Below are 18,714 nucleotides of genomic sequence, written 5' to 3'. Positions count from 1 at the left end.
TGAATAAGACAGGCCACTGTGGAACAATTCTGCTAAGTATTCTAGCATGTGTGCTAGGTTTGCCACTGTGACATCTGTGCCCTTTGATGTGCTCCAAATGAGAAATCTCTTCCATTTAGCTGAGTATGTCTTTCTTGTGGAAGGTCTGCGAGCCTCCAGGATAATGTCCTTCACCCTCTGAGATAAAACGGTTTGGTTGGGCTTTAAGGAATCTTCCAGGCAGTTAGCTGCAATGTTTTCAAGTTGGGATGCAGGGTCTTGAAATTGTTCTGCGTTAGAAGAAGAGGCCATAGGGGAAGAGGCCATGAGTTTGCCTGAGACATGCTTCTCAATAGCGGGTACCAATGTTGTCTTGGCCAGTCCGGAGCTATTAGTATGACTTTTGGCTGTTCCTCCCTGATCTTCAGTAGAACCTTGTACATCAATGGGAGAGGTGGAAAGGCATATACTGTTAGGGCATTCCAGCTGAAAGAGAGAGTCCACCCTCCAGGCTTGTGGGTGGTATGTCCTTGAGCAGAATTTCTTCAGTTGGTGGTTGAGTGGGGAGGCGAACAGATCTATCTCTGGGATTCCCCATTTCTTTGTTATGAGTTTGAAGATGTCTGGATGCAGCATCCATTCGTGTGCATCCACGGTAGTTCTGCTTAAGCTGTCTGCTAGTGTATTCTCTTTTCCTGGAACGAATTTGGCCCGCAACTGGATATTGAGATTCAGGCATAGGTTCCACAGATTCATAGCCATCCGGCATAGAGGGTAGGAATGTGTGCCTCCCTGTTTGTTTATGTACCACATGACCGTGGTGTTGTCGTCTGTCCATATTAACAGATGCCCTTGCTGGAGGAAGGGTCTGAATGCCTCGATTGCATGCCTTACTGCCAGCATTTCCTTTTGGTTTATGTGCATGCTTAGCTGCCCTTGAGGCCATAGGCCTTGGATACGTTTGTCCTCCATATGTGCTCCCCATCCTCGGTCTGAGGCGTCCGTGGTGATGGTCTGCCTTGTTTTTGGTTTGTTGAAAGGCAACCCTCTGTTGGACTGGCAGGCCTGAGCCCACCACAGGAATTCCTTTTGAAGGCATTGAATGATTTGTATCATGGTTTCTAGACTGTGACTGTGTTGAGACCATACATTCCTTAGGTACCATTGTAATTTCCTCATATGCAACCTGGCATGTGGAATTAAAATTATGCAGGATGCCATGTAACCCAGGGCCTGCAGGACTTTCCTTGCAGTAAGCTGAGTTTGTCTTGTCAGAATCATGAAGTAATCTGGAAGTTGTTTTTGTTTTTCTTCTGTGAGAAAAGCCATCTGAGTGATTGTGTCCAGATCCGCACCCAAAAGGTTATCCTTTGGGATGGTACTAGTCTTGACTTTTGGATGTTGACTGTGTATCCCAAGGTTTGTAGCAGGTGTATGGCATAGGCCAAGTCCTTTAACAATTTTTTCTTGTTGTCCGCTTGTATTAGGCAGTCGTCCAGGTATGGATAAATTTGAATTCCCTGAAGTCTGCAGTGTGCAATTACTGATGCCAGGCATTTCGTGAATACTCTGGGTGCAGTAGATAAGCCAAAGGGCAATGCTGAGAATTGATAATGCTCTGATCCTGCAAGAAATCTGAGGTGTCTTCTGCAATCTGGTCGGATAGGGACGTGCAGGTATGCCTCCTTGAGATCTAGAGTCACCAGCCAAGACTCCTTGTCCAATATGGGAAGAAGTTGCTGTAGGGTCAGCATTTTGAATTTTGGCACAATGAGATAAGTGTTCAGTGCGGACAGGTCGAGTATAGGCCTCCATTGGTTTTCTTTTCTTTGCACAAGGAATAGTCTGGAGTAAAATCCTTGGCCTTGTTCTGTAGATGGTACCCTTTCTATAGCTTTCATCTGAAGTAACTTGCTGATTTGCCTTAAAGCCTCTGCCTTCTGGTTTGGTGGAAGGTTTGGCATTCCGCCTCTTTTTGGCAAAGTATGGAAGTGAAACCTGTATCCTTTGTCTATTATTTGCAATGTCCATGTATCCTTTGTAATGCAATGCCAGTTTTTCGAGAATAAAGCCAGCTTTCCACCCAAGGGTGCTTCCAGTTGATCCCTGGTAGGCGGAATCAGAGTCAAGTCATTGGGTCTGTCCTGTAGTAGTGGTAGTAGTTGTAGCTGTTGCACTACTCCTCTGGTTGGCAGGCTGCCACTGACAGCCTCTGTAGGGGCCCTTGGATTGACCTCTGCCTCTAGGGAGCCTGTTTCTGCCTCTCTGTGCTCTGGAGGAGTCTGGAAAGGACCAATTCTTTGTAGGCCAGTTTCTGCTGAACCTTGGAGGTTGAACTTGCAGGAAATCTTTAACTGTTTGCACAGATTTTGCTTTTTCTTCAACCTTCTTTAGAATTTCCTGTGCAGGGGAGCCAAATAAATGTTGTTTCTCCATTGGAGCATCAAGGAGTTTAGCCTTGACATGGTCTGGCAAAGATTGCTCCTTCAGCCAGGCATGCCTACGAATTACTGCCCCAGTCATAGCTGATCTAAATGAAGCCTCCAGTGCATCATAGCCACATTTTAAGAAATGATTACTGACCTGTTGTGAGTTGTGTACCAAATCCTGAATGGATTTACGGTCTAAGGGTTCAGGTGAAGAAAGTTTCTTATTTAGCTGATCTAACAAAAATTCTTGGTACTGTATCATATGGAATTGACAGTTTAATGCCCTGGCAGAAAGAGTAGCAGATGTATAAACCTTTTTTCCCCATCTCTCTAATGCTCTAGACTCTCTTTCAGAGGGTAGGGGATTTTTGGCTGCAACCCCTTTAGGGCCCTGAGAAATAGTTTCTGGGTCTGCAGCATGGGCTTTATACAGGTGGAAGTGAGAATCCGGGACCCTGTAATATCTGTCAGGTTTGGCGGGGGCCGGAGGAAGTGAATCAGGTGCAGTACTGACATCATTGTACACATCATCAATTACAGTTAGAACCGGAGGTATAGCTCATAGGTTCATAGGTTCATAGGTTCATACTAGGCTATCTGCCCGAGGGCATTTACCCTTTAGTATGGGGAACTATACCCATTATTTTGCTGTGCCTCTGTTGAGCAGTGACACTGAGGTAATCCCATCCATTTGTCAAGGGCCTATGCTGGGGCAAATGCAAAAAGGTCCTTAATCTTTTTCTAGAATCAGAGAAATCCTGACCCTGCCATTGAAAGTGTTCTCTCATGGAGTGTAAAGTCTCCCCAAAGGAAAATTCTTCAGGGGGGGAGGCCGAAGGGATAGATTCTTCTGCATCTGAATCCTCATAAGGCGAGTAGGCCCCTTCCTGGTGGTCTGACAAATCCGATCCATCTGTGGAGTAATCTGAGGAGTGAGGTTCAGAGGGGTCAGTCCTGGGCCTTTTGTCTGGAGGAGGTTGGGAGGCCCTGTCTGGGTGAGGTTGGGAACCCCTAATTAAGGAGATAAGGTCCTCAGCAAGACTGAGGATCTGAGAGCTAGAGGAAGGCCTCTGGGATGTAGATTTGGCAGGCAAAGCTTTTGAAAGTTTGGCAGCTTTAGCCCTGGAGAAGGCCTTAATAGACATAGAAGCTGGGGGCCTAGCTGCCCCACGTGCAGGGGTAGAAATGTCCAAAGGTATGGTGTCGGACAAATCCTGAACACTAGTTTCGGTAGGGAGTTCTGAAGCCAACTCAGCCGGGGCCTCTCTGGCCTCGGTGGTCGGAGGTATGGTTTCGGTAGTAGGAATAGCCGTGGACTCGGTTTCAGCCGAAACCGAGACACTCGCGGTAGGCCTAGCCGTGGTTTCAGCCGAAACCGCGGGCCGCGAGTGTTGGTCCTTTTCCTTGCGTTTTTTGACCATATGCGAAGTCGGAGTCTCCGACGATATTTTATAAGCAAAAGCGGTTCCAAAAAACTCCTCTGCAAACTCCGACCGACGTCTAAGAGTCCGTCGGTTGAAGGAGGCACAGGCTAAACAAGCTGATACGTCGTGGTCTGGGCCTAAGCAAGGAAGGCAGTAAGAATGGAAATCCTTATGAGGTATTTGTTTCCCACAAGTTAAACAATTATTTACTTTGTCTGACATCGGCTGAGGCAAGAAAGAGTCCCCAACGGGGTATTTAGCTTTTCAAGTCTTGGTAGCTGAAATCTCTGGATCTGACCGACCGGCACTTGCGAACAGCTTCTGCTTCGGGCACCGCGCGGCAAGAAAGACTGAGGAAAATGGTGTCGGCTGATGCTTTTATACCCCAGGCACTCTGACGTCGGGGAAAGTGCGACATCAGCCGAGGCCAGACTCAGACTTTGGAATCCGGCCGACCGAAGGGCTGCCTGAGGCAGGACAACCCATATGTTATGACTGCAGATGCATCCTTGAAGGACATCTCTGTAGTTTTGGTTAAAAAAGAAGTCATCGGTTTGAGTCGAACATCGGTTGAATGAAGAACTGCCTCAGAAGCCGGTGCCTGCACAGCGGCTCCGAAACTCATCCAAGATAGAGATATCCACAGGTTCCACAGTAGAAGACTCTCACGGCATACCGGACTCTGAATGGGTCTCGGTAGAGGCCTACGAATCCAATGAAGCTGGCATCAGGGTTGCGAAAGCACCTCACTGACTACTGGCAGACTGGCGACTAGCTTAACGGAAGTGTCGTTAGCAGTTTTGGACCTATGCGGTCTGTCTCTGTCTTTATCCTTAGGTTTTTTTGGAATACCGGTGGTCGGATGGCTTACCAAAGCCATTTCAGAATACGGAGATCGAAAGCGAAAGAATTTAGCGACAAAGAGAGCCCAACAATGAATGGTTTGGCCGTTACACAAGGCACAAAACTGACAGCGAGGGACGTCGTGGTCTGGGCCTAAACAGGTGACGCATTAAGAATGAAAATCTCTGTGAGGTATTTGCTTTCCACAGGCAAGACAATTGTTAAATTTTTCTGATATCGGTTAGAGCAAGAAAAAAGGATCCCCAACGGGGTACTTAGCTTTAGAAGACTTCAGGATTATTCAATTCATAAATGAAAATTCAGGTAGCGGCCGACCGGCACTTGTGAACTGCTTCTGCTTTGAGCTCCTCAGCAAGAAAGACTGGGGTAATGGCATCAGCTGCCTGTTTTTATACACCTGACGTCAGTCCTGGAGCAACAGCATCCAACGCAGAAATACTAAGTCTCTGGTATTCGGGCCGACTGAGGGCTACCTGCAGGCAGATAACCCAAGTGTGATGACTGCAACAGTGAAACACGAAGAACATTTATATTTATTTCGTAAAAATAGAAAAAGGAGGCATCAGACCACGGCTGTAAATAACATAAAACACTTTTAAGCTTTTTGAGGCTTGTTTAGAGCTGAACATTGTCCCACATGGGTTACGGATATTAAACATGCCCACCTACGGAACTCTTTACAAAGATCTACTTTTGAAATGGCAATGGATCAACACTGACACTAGCCACAGTTATATGTAACTACTTATTGATTATTTCAAGCCTGAACAGGCTGATTTATCTCTAAATATTTATTGGTTGCAAAAAGAACTGTGTGCGAAATATCCGCAGTCTGTTGTGTATATAAAACTTGACTCTATCATTGAAACAGTACGTGCTTATGAGCGGCAGCTTTTTAGCTGTAAAAAGAAGAAAATACACAGGGACTTGCAGGACTTTGCTAGTGGATGGGTCTTTGCTTGGCCCAGAGAGCGTAGCAATGATAACAATGTTAATAGTGTCAATCAACAAAATGTTAATTCATCTGGTACAGGGGCTCCTAATCAGTCGATGGTCCAATCAACTGTTGTGCCCAATACTTCAGTCATAAAAGAGGCGGAGAATATGGGCGCGGCAGCTGAAATACATGCCACACCCCCTTCCAATTCGTTAGAGAGTAGCGTGAGAGATGCTGCTAATGTACAGGTCGAGAGAGGAGCACGCAGCAAGCATGTCGGCTATGAAGTTTGTATTACAAACATACAGACTGAAGGAAACGAGAGATTTATCAGTATGGATGCTTTACCAACTATGAATTTGACTACACCTTTTCCCATTCGACAGGCGCATTTTCGTGACCATTTACAGAGCACAGCCGGATTAAGCAGAAGGCATCATTGGAGGAAGAAAGTACAGTTGTGTACACATACCACAAATGTAGATGTTCGAGTGTATTCACTGTTGTAGTCATTACATTTGGGTAATCTGCTGGCAGGTTGCCCTCAGTCGGCCTGATTAACAAAGTCTTGGGTCCTGCGTCTGTTGCTGTCCCTTCTTCTATGACGTCAGGTCGTCAGGGGTATAAAACCTGCAGCCAATGCCATTACATCATTTTTTCTTGCCCCAGAAAGGAGAGGTATAGTTAGAGGGCTGGAGGGTGGGTAACCAGGACTGCAACAGTGAATACACTCGAACATCTACATTTATGGTAAGTCTACACAACTGTACTATGTTCTTCGTGTTTCACTGTTGCAGTCATTACATTTGGGTAGAATCCCAAAGCTATGGTTGGGTGAATGGATTTATACAGCATTAGGAGCAGCTATAAGGCCCTGCAGGACAGCAGTGGCAAAGCCAGCTCTGAATTTAGAGAAGAGGGGTAAATGGTAATGTTTGGTGAACGTATGAACTGAGCTCCAGGTAGCAGCTTCTAGAATGTCTCTGGTAGGAACCCCTCTGAGAAAGGCTGCAGAAGTAGATGCAGCCCTGGTGGAATGAGATCTGATCCCCTTGGGGATAGGTTTACCATGGTGCATATAGCAGAAACGAATACAATGGCTTATCCATTTGGAAATAGTCTGCTTTGAAATTGCCTTTCCCTCTGCCCCTGCATCAAATGCCACCAGTAGTTGTTCAGATTTTCTTAAAGATTTTGTCCTGTTTAAGTAGAATCTGAGTTGTCTGTGTACATCCAATGAATGCAGAATCCGCTCATCCTTGTTCTATGGATTGGGAAAGAAAGTTGGCAGATGAATGGTCTGATTAAGAGCCACACTGAATACCACCTTAGGCATAAAAGATGGATTGGTCCTGAGAGCCACTCTGTCCGAATGAAAAATAATGAAAGGCTCCACTGCCATAAGAGCCTGTAATTCTGAAATCCTTCTAGCTGAAGTGACTGCTAAAAGCAAAGCTGGTTTCCAAGAGAGAAATTTTAGGTCCGCAGTAGCAGCTGGCTCAAAAGGAGGGAGAGTGAGTTTTTCCAAAACAAAATTGAGGTCCCATGCAGGAGGGAGGTCTTACATTTTTGGCCCCTCTGAGATACTGCTTTAGCAGAGGATGAGAGAAGAGGGGAGGTTCTGTGTTGTAATGAGCTGAAATTGCAGAGGCATGGATTTTTATGGAAGAAAAAGATAGGCGCTTGTGAAGCATCTCAGTTAAATATTGCAGAATCTGAGGAATATTGGGCATTGCTGTGCTTATTCCTTGTGACTGGTTCCAGGCACAGAATATTTTCCATTTGTCAGCATAAGATTTTCTAGTACTAGGCCTTATAGCCTCCAAGATGACATCCATCACAGGTTTGCTGAGAGATGTCACGGGTGAAATTAGTTGATTAGCCACACTGCAAGATTCAAAGTTTGGAGCTGAGTGTGTAGAATCTGGTAGTTCTGCTGAGACAGTAGGAAAGGTGTCTGAGGCAGGTGCCACGGAGGAAGGTGTGACACATTGCGCAGGAGTGGGTACCAGTGTTGGCAAGGTCAAGCTGGAGCAATCAGAATCATTTTTGCTTTGTCCTGTCTGACTTTTAGTAGGACTTTGGGGAGCAGAGGCAGAGGGGGAAAAGCATAGACTGATAGAGCATCCACTTTCCATGATTTTTTGTGATTAATTCTTGTGCAGAATTTGTCCAACTGATAGTTCTGGAGTGAGGCAAAAAGATCTATGTCTGGGCTCCCCCATTTGCGTGTCAACATGTTGAAAACTTGTGGTTCCAGTTTCCATTTGTGCGGGTCCATATGATTTCTGCTTAGTTCGTCTGCCAGAGTATTCAGCTTTCCCGGCAGGAATTGAGCTTGAAGATGTATTTGATAAGTCAAGGCCGTGTTCCATAAAGCCATGGATAGTCTGCAAAGGGGGTAGGAATGTGTAGTCCCCTGCTTGTTTATGCACCACATAACTGTGATGTTGTCTGTCTTTATCAATAGTTGTCCTGGATGAAGGTAGTCCTTGAAGGCTGTCACAGCATTCTGTACAGCTAACATCTCTTTCTGATTGACATGTAGGTGCATTTGATTTGGGCCCCATTTGCCCTGAATGCACTTTCCTGCCAGATGAGCCCCCCCCAGGCATAGTCTGATGCGTCTGTAGTTAGGGTTTGGGTGGCAGGGAGTGGAGTGAATGACAGTCCCTTGTTTTGGTGGCAGGCTTCTGCTCACCATAGGAACTCTAGCTGCAGGCAAGGAATAATAGGAATCATTGTTTCCAGGCTGTGACAATGTTGACTCCATAAACTTTTTAAGTACCACTGAAGTTTCCTTCTCTTGCATATGGAATTAGAAGAATGCAGGAGGCCATGAACCCCAAGGCTTGCAGAATTTACCTTGCGGATAGCAGGGTTTTTGTGGCCACCTGTTTGAAGTAATTCACCAATTGAATTTGCTTTTCTGGCGTAAGGTAAGCCATCTGGGTGGTTGTATTCAAGCTTGTACCCAGGAATGTAATTTTTTGAGAAGGTACCATTTGTGATTTCTTTTCGTTTATGGTGTACCCTAGACAAGTTAGAACCTTTTTTTTACAAACGCCAGATGCTTTAGAAGAATGTCCTTGTTTTCTGCCTGAATTAGACAATCGTCCACGTATGGATATATCTGAATATTTCTTTGCTTGCAAAATGCTATTACTGGAGCCAGGCACTTTGTGAAGACCCTGGGTGCAGTAGATATGCCAAAGGGCAGTGCAGAGAACTGGTAATGCAAGTAGCCTGCTTTGAAGCGGAGGTAGCTTCTGCAAGATTCCCTGATTGGGATATGCAGGTAAGCCTCTTTTAAGTCTAGAGTTACCAACCAGGCATCTTTGCCTAGCATAGGTAGTAACTGTTGAATAGTCAGCATCTTGAATTTTGGAATGTCCAGAAATGTATTTAGAGTGGATAAATCCAGAATTGGACGCCATGATTTGTCTTTTCTGGGTACCAGGAAAAGTCTTGAAGAGAAACCTTGTCCCTTTTCCTCTTCTGGTACTGGCTGAATAGCCCCCATATTCATGAGGGACAGAAATTGTTTCTGGGCCTCTGCCCAGTGATTTGGGGGCAGATTTGGCCATCCGTTTGGGACTGGCAACGTGTGGAAATGAAATCTGTATCCCTGGGATACTACACTTAAAACCCATTTGTCCTGGGTAATAAGTTGCCAGTTTCGTGCATGAAGTGACAGTTTTCCCCCCAAAGGGGCAGCTAAAAGGTAAGTGCTTAGTGACTGTAGAGGAAAGTCATTGAGAGTGTTTACCATAGGGAGGTGCCTTGTTGTTTCCAAATTTGGAAGTGGAGGCACCCCATTGTTTTGTTCTAAAAGTTCCTTGTGACTGAAACCTGGAGCCTTTGGAATGTCTGGATTTGACTTGAGCAGCTCTCGAGGGAACTGGAAAGGACCATTTCTTAGTAGGCCAGTGCCTACTAAATCTTGGAGGCTGCACTTGTAAGAAATCTTTCACAGTTTGCAAAGATTTAGCTTTATCTTCCATCTTTTTTAACACTTCTTCAGCCTTATTACCAAAGAGATGGTCCTGTTGTAATGGAGCATCCAACAATTTTGCTTGAACATGGTCAGGCAGAGTTTGCTCTGAGCCTAGCATGCCTTCTTAGCACAGATCCAGTTACAGCAGCCCTTCAAGAGGCTTCCAAGGAATCAAAACCACATTTCAAAGTATGTTTTCCAACTTGTTCAGCTGAATGTAATAAATCCTGCAAATCTTTATTTTCCAGACAGTCAGAGATTAACATAATTTTCTGTTTCAGTAGTCCCATGATATGCTGTTGATTATTTAAGCATATGAAATTGACAGTTTAAAGCCCTGATTGCCAAGGTTGCAGACGCGTAAACCTTCTTACCCCATCTGTCCAGCGTCCTGGAATCTCTATCCGAAGGGGTAGGATTTTTAGCAGTAGAGGCCTTAATGCTTTTAGGACCCTGAGAAATGGTTTCAGGATCAGAAGTAGGGTTTTTGAAAAGGAATTTGTGGGAGTCAGGAACCCTGTAGTATCTGTCTGGCTTACTAGGAGCCGGAGGCAAAGAATCAGGAGTCATACTCGACTCTGAAAAAAACATCATCAACAATGTCTAGAACAGGAGGTATAGCCAAAGGCCTATTCTGAGGAAGAAGAAAAAATCCCTAAGTCTCTTTTTAGATTCAGAGAAATCCTGACTTTCCCAGTGGAAATGTTCCCTTACAGTATGCAAAGTTTCTCCAAAAGAGAAATCCTCAGGGGGAGAAGCAGATGGGATGGGATCTTCTGCATCAGAGTCTTCATAAGTAGGTATAGATAAATACTGTTCAGTAGAAGAATCAGAAGAAATAGAATCCTGATCTGAAGATTCATAGTCAGTACCTTGCCTAGGCCTCTTAGCAGGAGGGGGTTGGCTACCCGTGAGCAAGGTAATTAAATCTTCAGCCATTTTGATCAATTGTTTTTTAGGCATAGGGGCCTGCACACGTGGCTGAAGAGTCGTTTTTTTAGACATAGAAGTAGATTTTGGCCTTAGTTTTGAAGATGGCATCGGTTTAATATACAAATCTTCAGGCCTGAAAACACCCTCAGAAGCCGGTGCCCGCACAGTGGCTCCGGACCCATCTAAGGTAGAGACATCTGCGGGTTAGATACTTAAAGCATCTCGCGGCATACCGGACTCCTAATGGGTCTAAGTAGAGGCCTGCGAATCAAAAGTAGCGGGTATCAGGAACTGCAAAAGCACCTCACTGAGTACCGGCGAACTAGTGACTGGCTTAGGAGAAGCGTTGTGGTCAGTTTTGGACCTCGAAGGTCTGTCTCTCTTTTTCTTTGCATTTTTTAGGTATCCCAGTAGTCAGATTGCTAACCGACATAATTTCTGGATAGTTAAATTGTGAGCCAAAATATTTAGAAGCAAAAATATACCGACGTTTAACAGTGCGCTGATTAAATCTAACACAAAACCGACAGCAAGGCAAGGTATACAGTACAAATGAAAATCCTTATGAGGTATTTGCTTCCCACAAGTAATGCAATTATTAACTTTTACTGACATTGGTAAGGAGCAAGAAAAAGTTTCCCCAGTGGGGTACTTAGCTTTTAGTTGAAGACTTCAGTTCTGAAACTCGAAAACGAAAATTTCAGAGGTTGACCGACCGGCACATGCGAACTGCTTCTGCTTCGGGCATCGCGCGGCAAGAAAGACTGATGTAATGGCGTCAGCTGCATGTTTTATACCCGTGACGTCATGGAAGAAGGGACAGCAACCGATGGAGGACCGAAGACTTTGTTAAGTCAGGCCAACTGAGGGCAACCTGCCAGCAGATTACCCAAATGTAATGACTGCAACAGTGAAACACAAAGAACATCAGCCCATGACCATCAAGAGGATGTGGCAGCAGGGGAACAAACGCTAATTTGGAATATATCTCATTGGGTGCTGACAGACAATGAGACTAAAGTACTGGACAAAGGTATGTCTTTTATTCCAGCAGGTAAAATGACTGTCACAGACAATATTTTGGAAATTAAAACATTTATACGAAGTTTGATGCTTAAAATGCAGTTTGGTAATGCTAATGGCAATGACTCTTTATTGAACAGTTTCAAAAATCCTAATGGTTATATTCTGATTAATAATGCAGCAGTTGAAACCTTTGAGAAAGCATGCATAAGAGAGATATATAATATGCATGATGGGAATACTTCTAAAAAGTGTTTTAATAATTTGAGTAAAGAGGAAAGGGCAGCCCTGGACTTTCTGTGTCATGATGTCTCTATTTCAGTGAGACCAGCAGATAAAGGACCGCTGGTCATTATGGACTATACTTATTACAGAGATGCAATGTTCAGTATGTTAAATGATAACATGCTTTATCAAAGAGTTGATTACCAACAGGTACAGAAATGTAATGTGTCAATTTATAATGCTTTATTTGAATGTTTACAATGCAGTGTCATTTGTTTAAATTTGTTCAAGTACTTTACTATTAAAGACCCAGTTATACCCGTTATACAGGGACTTTCTAAAGTCCATAAACATCCAGTGCTGCCACCCATGAGTACCACTGTGTCAGGGAGGGGCTGGTCTATGGAGCCCCTCTATATATATGTCGAATGCCATCTAAAGGCTATACTTAAGAGAAATAATAACATTTTATTAGATACCAAACGATTCTTGAGAGCTCTTTATGCATACACTAGGATGTTAGGAATGGGCAGGAGAATGTTGATGATCACCATGGATGGACAGTCCCTGTTCACGGTTAACCCTAATGTGGTAGGTATAGAGCTTTTTAGACAGTATTTAGTAGGGGATGGCCTTTATGATGCACAATGTTTTGATTTATTATCATTGCTTATGGAATTGATCCTTGAGAATAACATATTCATGTTTGAGGATGTTTTATTTAGACAAATGGATGGCGTGGCCATGGGCACTTCATGTGCCAATGGCTATGCCAATATCGTAATGGCCATGTGGGAAAAAGAACATCTTCTGAGGGAGTTTGAAGGGTCCCTGAGATTTTATAGGAGATTTGTGGATGATCTTTTTGTCCTTTGGGATGGTAATGAATTATCTTTTGCACCCTTCTTCTCCTATTTGAATGAGAGTACGAGTTTCCTCAAGTTTTCTATGAAAAGTTCATTTGATGCCATTGATTTCTTGGATGTGAAGGTGATCCAGAAGGCTGGAGGGCAGTTTGAAACAGAGATTTTTAGTAAAGACTGTTACAGAAGTAGCTACCTTCATAGACAGAGTATGCACCTCCAGCACATTTTTAAAAACATTGTAAGAGGACAAGGGCTTAGGATGTCAAGGTTAACAGCTAACCGCACAAAATTTGAGGGGAACTTGGTGAGATGAAGTTGAGATTCTTACAGAGAGGATATGCTGAAGATGAGCTCCAGAGAACCTTGATGGAGGTATCTGGGAGTAGGAATTTGGAGGGGAAACCCTACTTTTCTGAAGGGACTCCACCGCCATTGCCAGTGGGAGATGTTTGTAAACCTATGAGAATGTCAGTTACTTATTCCAGTAATGTTAGGTTACTGCAGGATGTGTTCTGCAGGAACTGGAACATACTGTGTGCTGATGAGGACATTAGACAATTGGTAGGGGAAGTCCTGAGATAACACTTTTAAAAATAAGAAGAACTTGAAAAGGTTACTATGTGGACCTCAGTCCAAACAGGACTTATCACAGAACCCTAGTGTGAGAAATTTTGGCACATTCCCTTGTGGCAAATGTAATTTATGTTTGCACGTGGATTTCAATGGTGAATTTTTTCATCCAGATTTGAATAGGGTATTCAAACTTAGACTTCTAGCTAACTGCAATAGCATCAACATTGTGTATTTGGCATATTGTCTGATCTGACCCTCATTTTATGTTGTCATGACAACACGGAGGTTAAGGGATCGGATGAGGGAACATCTCTATGATATTGGGAGGATGGCAGATACCAATGCTCTGGCAAGACATGTTGAGAGATATGGTGCCACAAATACCTTTAATTTCATGGTAATAGATAGGGTTGCCATTAATCACAGAGGGGGAGATGTTAAGTTGAAAACAGAGACCAAGAAGCTAGAATGGACTGTAAGGCTCAGGGCAAACATGGGAAATAGTCTCAATGACAAATTGAATATTAAGCCCATTTTGTTAGATAGGGACTTACAAAAGTAGGGTTGGTAGTTTTTATCCAATGTTATTTTAAGATGTTTGTGTCTATGTATGGTATATATTTTTATACATACATATTTATTTTTATTCTACTATCGTGATATTATTGTAAGAATTTTATACAGAAGGTTTAATTTTGCCTATTATGTACTGCAATGTTGACATTTTTTTGTAAATTGCGTATCATATGTAATTTTTCTGCACTTTAGTTATATTTGGACAAGAGTTTATGCTGACTGCAGTATGACTTTAAGTTGAGAGGGAAGGGTAATGCATTAGCATAATTAATTAAATTGATAGGTATATAATTCGAAGAGTTTTTCATTGCATTGTCTGATGAAGTGGCTTGGTCCACGAAAGCGCTCACCTGATATCTGAATTTTTATTAAAAGTGTTTTGTTATTTACAGCTGTGGTCTGGTGCCTCCTTTTTCTATTTTTACGATTTGACTGTTGGTTGGAGGCACTGTTTGCTGTTACCACTTTTTTTTGTTTTTTTATCTATATTTATTTATTTATTTTATTTTGCATTTGTTTTCTGAAAAATCCGACTGGACACAGATTCATTTCCAGCAGAGGCCCAGGAAGAAAAGCTCCAGCTGGAATGTATAAATTTAACATAGCTACATAAAATCCATAAAGTACACAGAGATGTGTATGAAATACAAAAAATAATCAGGATGCATTCAGAGAACTTATTGACATTGGTTATCTAGTTTTAACATTGTAAATGTCAGACAATACATAGTAATAAAAGACAAGACAGTTTAGAACCTACTTGATATAGTATATGGTAATAGTTGTTAAAAATTCTTTGCAATCAAAAATTAGGCTTAGATGGGACATGCATCATAGTCGTAAAGCAGAGCTGCAAAATAAGCATAATGTTTACAGTTGTAATTAATTCAGGGTTTCTGGTTGGTCGAATGGACAGAAACTGGATTTGGGGTCTGGCAAGAGACAGATGGGTTAGTTTTAGAAACAGAGTAGAAAGTTGTAAGACATATTGGGTTAAGATGGGAAACAAATTGTTGAGTGGTAGTTTAACCTGGGGTGTCACAGGAGCATAACCAGGAATTCATATAGTGTTCTTTGAGTACTTTTTTAAATTGAGTGGTGGAGGAGTTGGAAGTTAGTTGACTGGGGGGGGTATTCCATGCTTTTGAGATGGAGTAAATGAAGACAGTTTTCCCAACTTCATTATTGTGTTTGATGACTTTTAGGTGGTTCTGGGAACTAGAGCTTACGTTTCTAGTAGAAGAATAAGGTGTAATTAGGTTTTGGAGTGCCAGAGTTTCAGTTGGGTAGTAGTATAGTTTGTGTGCCATTGTCAATTTACTGAATTTTAGTAGTGGAGGTAGCTATAGCCAGTATAGTTGTTTGAAAGCTACACAATGATGGGTTCTATATGGGGTCCCGGTAGCAGACCTGGCAATCTTGTTACAACAAGATTCTAGTTTGTTTAGGTCAGTTTTGCAGAGGTTGGTTAGTATTGTGGATGCATATAGGAGGGTGGATAACAGATGAGTCCTGGCTATAGTAGCTTTAGTGTGGCTAGTGAGAAATGACTTGTTCCGATAGAGGAGTCCTAGTATTTTATAAACTTTCTTGATAGTTTGGGTGATATGGATGTCGAATCTGAGGTTGTTGTCTGTTTCTACACCTAAACGTTTAGTGTGGGAGGTGGGGGTGATTGTGGTATTGTTCCTGGACTAATGGTAAAGCTGTCATGGGGGGGGGGGGTCTACATGGTCTGAAAATAAGAAGTTTTGTTTTTTTCGTGTTTAGAATAAGCTGGGAATTAGTGAAGCAGGTCTCAGCTACTGTGAAGCAGTTTTGTGTTAGGGAGTGAAGTTCTTCTATTGTTTTGGTTGCACATATGAGGGTGGTGTCATCTGCATACTCAACTATTGAGGTATTGGGTGTGGAGGTAGAGAGCTGGACTGCCGACTGTGGACAGAACTACCAAAAATTAGCAGCCGACTATTCTTTCGCCTCATCCCCAAGATGGAATTATGTTTGGTAAGAATCAATAGGTATATACTGTATTTTGTTAGTTCTTGCACCTTATTTGTTTACGACGTATTTGTTAAGAGGATGAATCAAGGTTCTGGAAAAGAACTAGAGCAGAGTGTAGGGGGGAGAGGGGAGAAGTAACTCTTACAGAGTAGAAGAGAGGGGAACCCTGCTCTCACAGCGCCGGAGTGGTGTGCACACCACTATCTTACAGAGCTCTATGAAGGGACTACAGTTACTGGTAGAAACATACACTGCCAGTCTTTTGGAATTTTTACACTTTTGTTCTTTGCTACTGGGATGTTTCTTGCCACTCGGCTCTTTGGAAGTGCGGAAGTGGTGATTAGCAGAGTTACTGGAGTGACATCCTTTCATGGAGAGGTGTTTAGGGGACTGTAAAAAGAGGAAAAACACATTGTATCATTAGGGAGGGAAGATGGGTTTTACATAACATTGGAAAACTATATATGAATCATCAAAACCTTATGGAGGCAAACAGATCATGGTAGACCCAAACTGTGGTTGCTGCATGAGAGAGTTGGTCTAGAGGATACAAGAAGAGAGATTGTGGTCTACATGTAAACACTAGAGTGGTATCAGGCAACTCATACTAATGGATAGACTGATATCTTTTCACTGTAAAATGCTGCTATCTATCTATCTATCTATGGGGCGGCAGGGCAGAAAAGTCATTATAACTAGGCTATATTATCTATAGATGGTTGAAACTGTATGGTGACCTAAATTCCAGTTTCAAATTAACCAACAGTAGAAAGGTACAAGAGCTATTACTTGGCTACAGCATGCAGGTAATTAACTTAGCAGACATCAAAAGTACCTTCAGAGTTAGCTGTAAATCAGTTCCATTTTCAGTAAGAAAAAAAGCTTATCTCTTCTCCTACTAGAACAGATAAGTTGTCCAAGTGTCAGTCCATTCTCGACTGAATTCTTATATCCGATCCCTCACTAGCATCCCAAGTAGGCTGTCTACCAGACAGCCTTAGTGACCATCAACCTACCTTCCTTCTCAGAAAAAGAACTCACCAAATCAACTAAACTTACAGTAGTCAGAAACAAAACGAGCTTTAAACCAGACAGCTTTATAAATGTGGAGTCCATCAGGAGTAGGGTTTTCCTAATGGAACCAAAGACTTTACTTTCCAAAGTATATAGTAGTACATACAAACAACTTTTTGCCATAAAATGTTTTGCAGTTCAAGATCCGTTTGGAAAGATCATGGTGCAACTAAGTGTATGAGTTTTATTTTATTAAACAAAATAGATATGTTTACCATTAAGGGTAACTATGTTCTAGATACTTTATGCAACAACTATTCTGAGAAGAACCTTTCAGCCTTCTAAGTAGCTTTTTTTTCAGACAAAATTATTGCTTTGTAATGAACTTTCTCTGATGTGCTATCAGGACTCTGGGTTTCGTCTGCTATGAGAAAGCATAACAATTTCTCATTTCCTGACTCTGAATACCAGAAAAACTACGCACTACATATAATGTAGTAGATCATCACAAAACAAGTGATATGGTGGTGAGTTTAACTTCACCTGTTACACCCCAAGCTTACATATATAAATGCCGAAGTCACACTGCACTAGGAACAAAAGAAGCTCCCCAAATCAGTGCACAGTGAACTTGAGGACATCACTTGTTTTTCTCTAACATGAGACAATAAGTGATATAAGATCTCTTGTGCACTGGGGAAACAGAGGGAAGCCTTTTCAATCACATAATGATCACCTGTATGTTGCCACCAAGCACTCCTTACTCTGGTCATATGAAATGCTGAGCTAGGGCCATTGTGCTGTGCTTAGTCTTTAATATCAAGATTGAACTTTACATGTCAAAATTAGTGCTTACATAGTAAATGTTGGCTTGTGCCTATGTAGCATCCCCTACAACTTGCTGTACTGAGAAATGCTGCATTCAGTATTAAAGGAAGAGTAGTTGGCAGCATGCTACCTTCTTCATTGCTTCATACAGGCTCATTAAATAGGACATACAAAGGCACTGGTTCTTTTAGAAAGAATAAAATCTACAAATGAGATCAGCTATTTCATCATTTTGTGTATTCGTAAGGACTCCTGCCTCCCATATTTGCATGAGAATGCTTGACCCATGACTATTAAAAAATGTTCATTTACAACTGTCAGTCTCACAGCCTCAGGGGCAAGAACCCAGCAGTACCCCAACTCTTAATTCCACAATTATAATACAATGGGAAAAGGAGATACTTCTCAAAACAGCAATTCTGCAGTATCTTTAGAGCTGACTGACTGCTAGAGAACAGACATTATACCCTGCACATTCATGGTGGGCTGTCCATATAAATGTCCTGACAAAGTACTACTTAGTCATTCTGCCCTTACATGACATTTTGCTGACCACAGAACTTGAAAATCTTTTTTTTTTTTTTTTTTTGCTAACTGCATACAGCCATAGTATACTTTGCTTTTCTCCAGTAAGAAAAAAAAAGACTACCTCAACTCTATGTGCTGGTTCTACTTACCTATTATGGTGTCCCTACGGAAAACATCTCTGTCATAAATGTAAAACGACAGATGCCGAAAACTTCGTGGAATTTCGCAGTAGAAGTCTTCACCGTAAAATGGGCTATGGAAAGAAAACAAAATATAATTATCAGACTAAACTAGAAAATTGGCTATGAAAAGAAAACAAAAGTACCCATCAGATTAAACCTGAATTCATGATATTCATGCATGTTAAAGAGGAGGTACTGACTGGGGATAACCCATTCTCAGAGGAGGTCAGGGCATTAAAGCTATTTCCAAAATGAAAACAAACAAAAAGAAATGCAACTACAACAGATAGTAAAATAAGCTTTCAAAATGTAAGTGAACCAGATGAATAAATAAT

The 18,714-nt window shown here is 42.3% G+C and overlaps 1 protein-coding gene across 2 annotated transcripts in view; it reads right to left on the bottom strand.

The window, feature by feature from the left end:
• RASA3 (RAS p21 protein activator 3) overlaps positions 1–18,714 on the bottom strand; it is a 1,807,402-nt gene that overhangs the window by 912,887 nt on the left and 875,801 nt on the right. For both annotated transcript variants that reach the window (XM_044071113.1, XM_044071114.1), the window contains exon 3: positions 18,347–18,450. In XM_044071113.1, coding sequence (XP_043927048.1) covers positions 18,347–18,450 — 104 coding nt within the window. The remainder of the gene's footprint in view (positions 1–18,346; positions 18,451–18,714) is intronic.

The sequence above is a fragment of the Protopterus annectens genome, chromosome 5.part0, assembly GCF_019279795.1.
Source record: "Protopterus annectens isolate FY-2018-M chromosome 5.part0, PAN1.0, whole genome shotgun sequence".
In the NCBI taxonomy this organism is placed as follows: Eukaryota; Metazoa; Chordata; order Ceratodontiformes; family Protopteridae; genus Protopterus; species Protopterus annectens.
The sequence above is the reverse complement of the archived record's forward strand: the minus strand, read 5'-3'. Positions and strand labels throughout refer to the sequence as shown.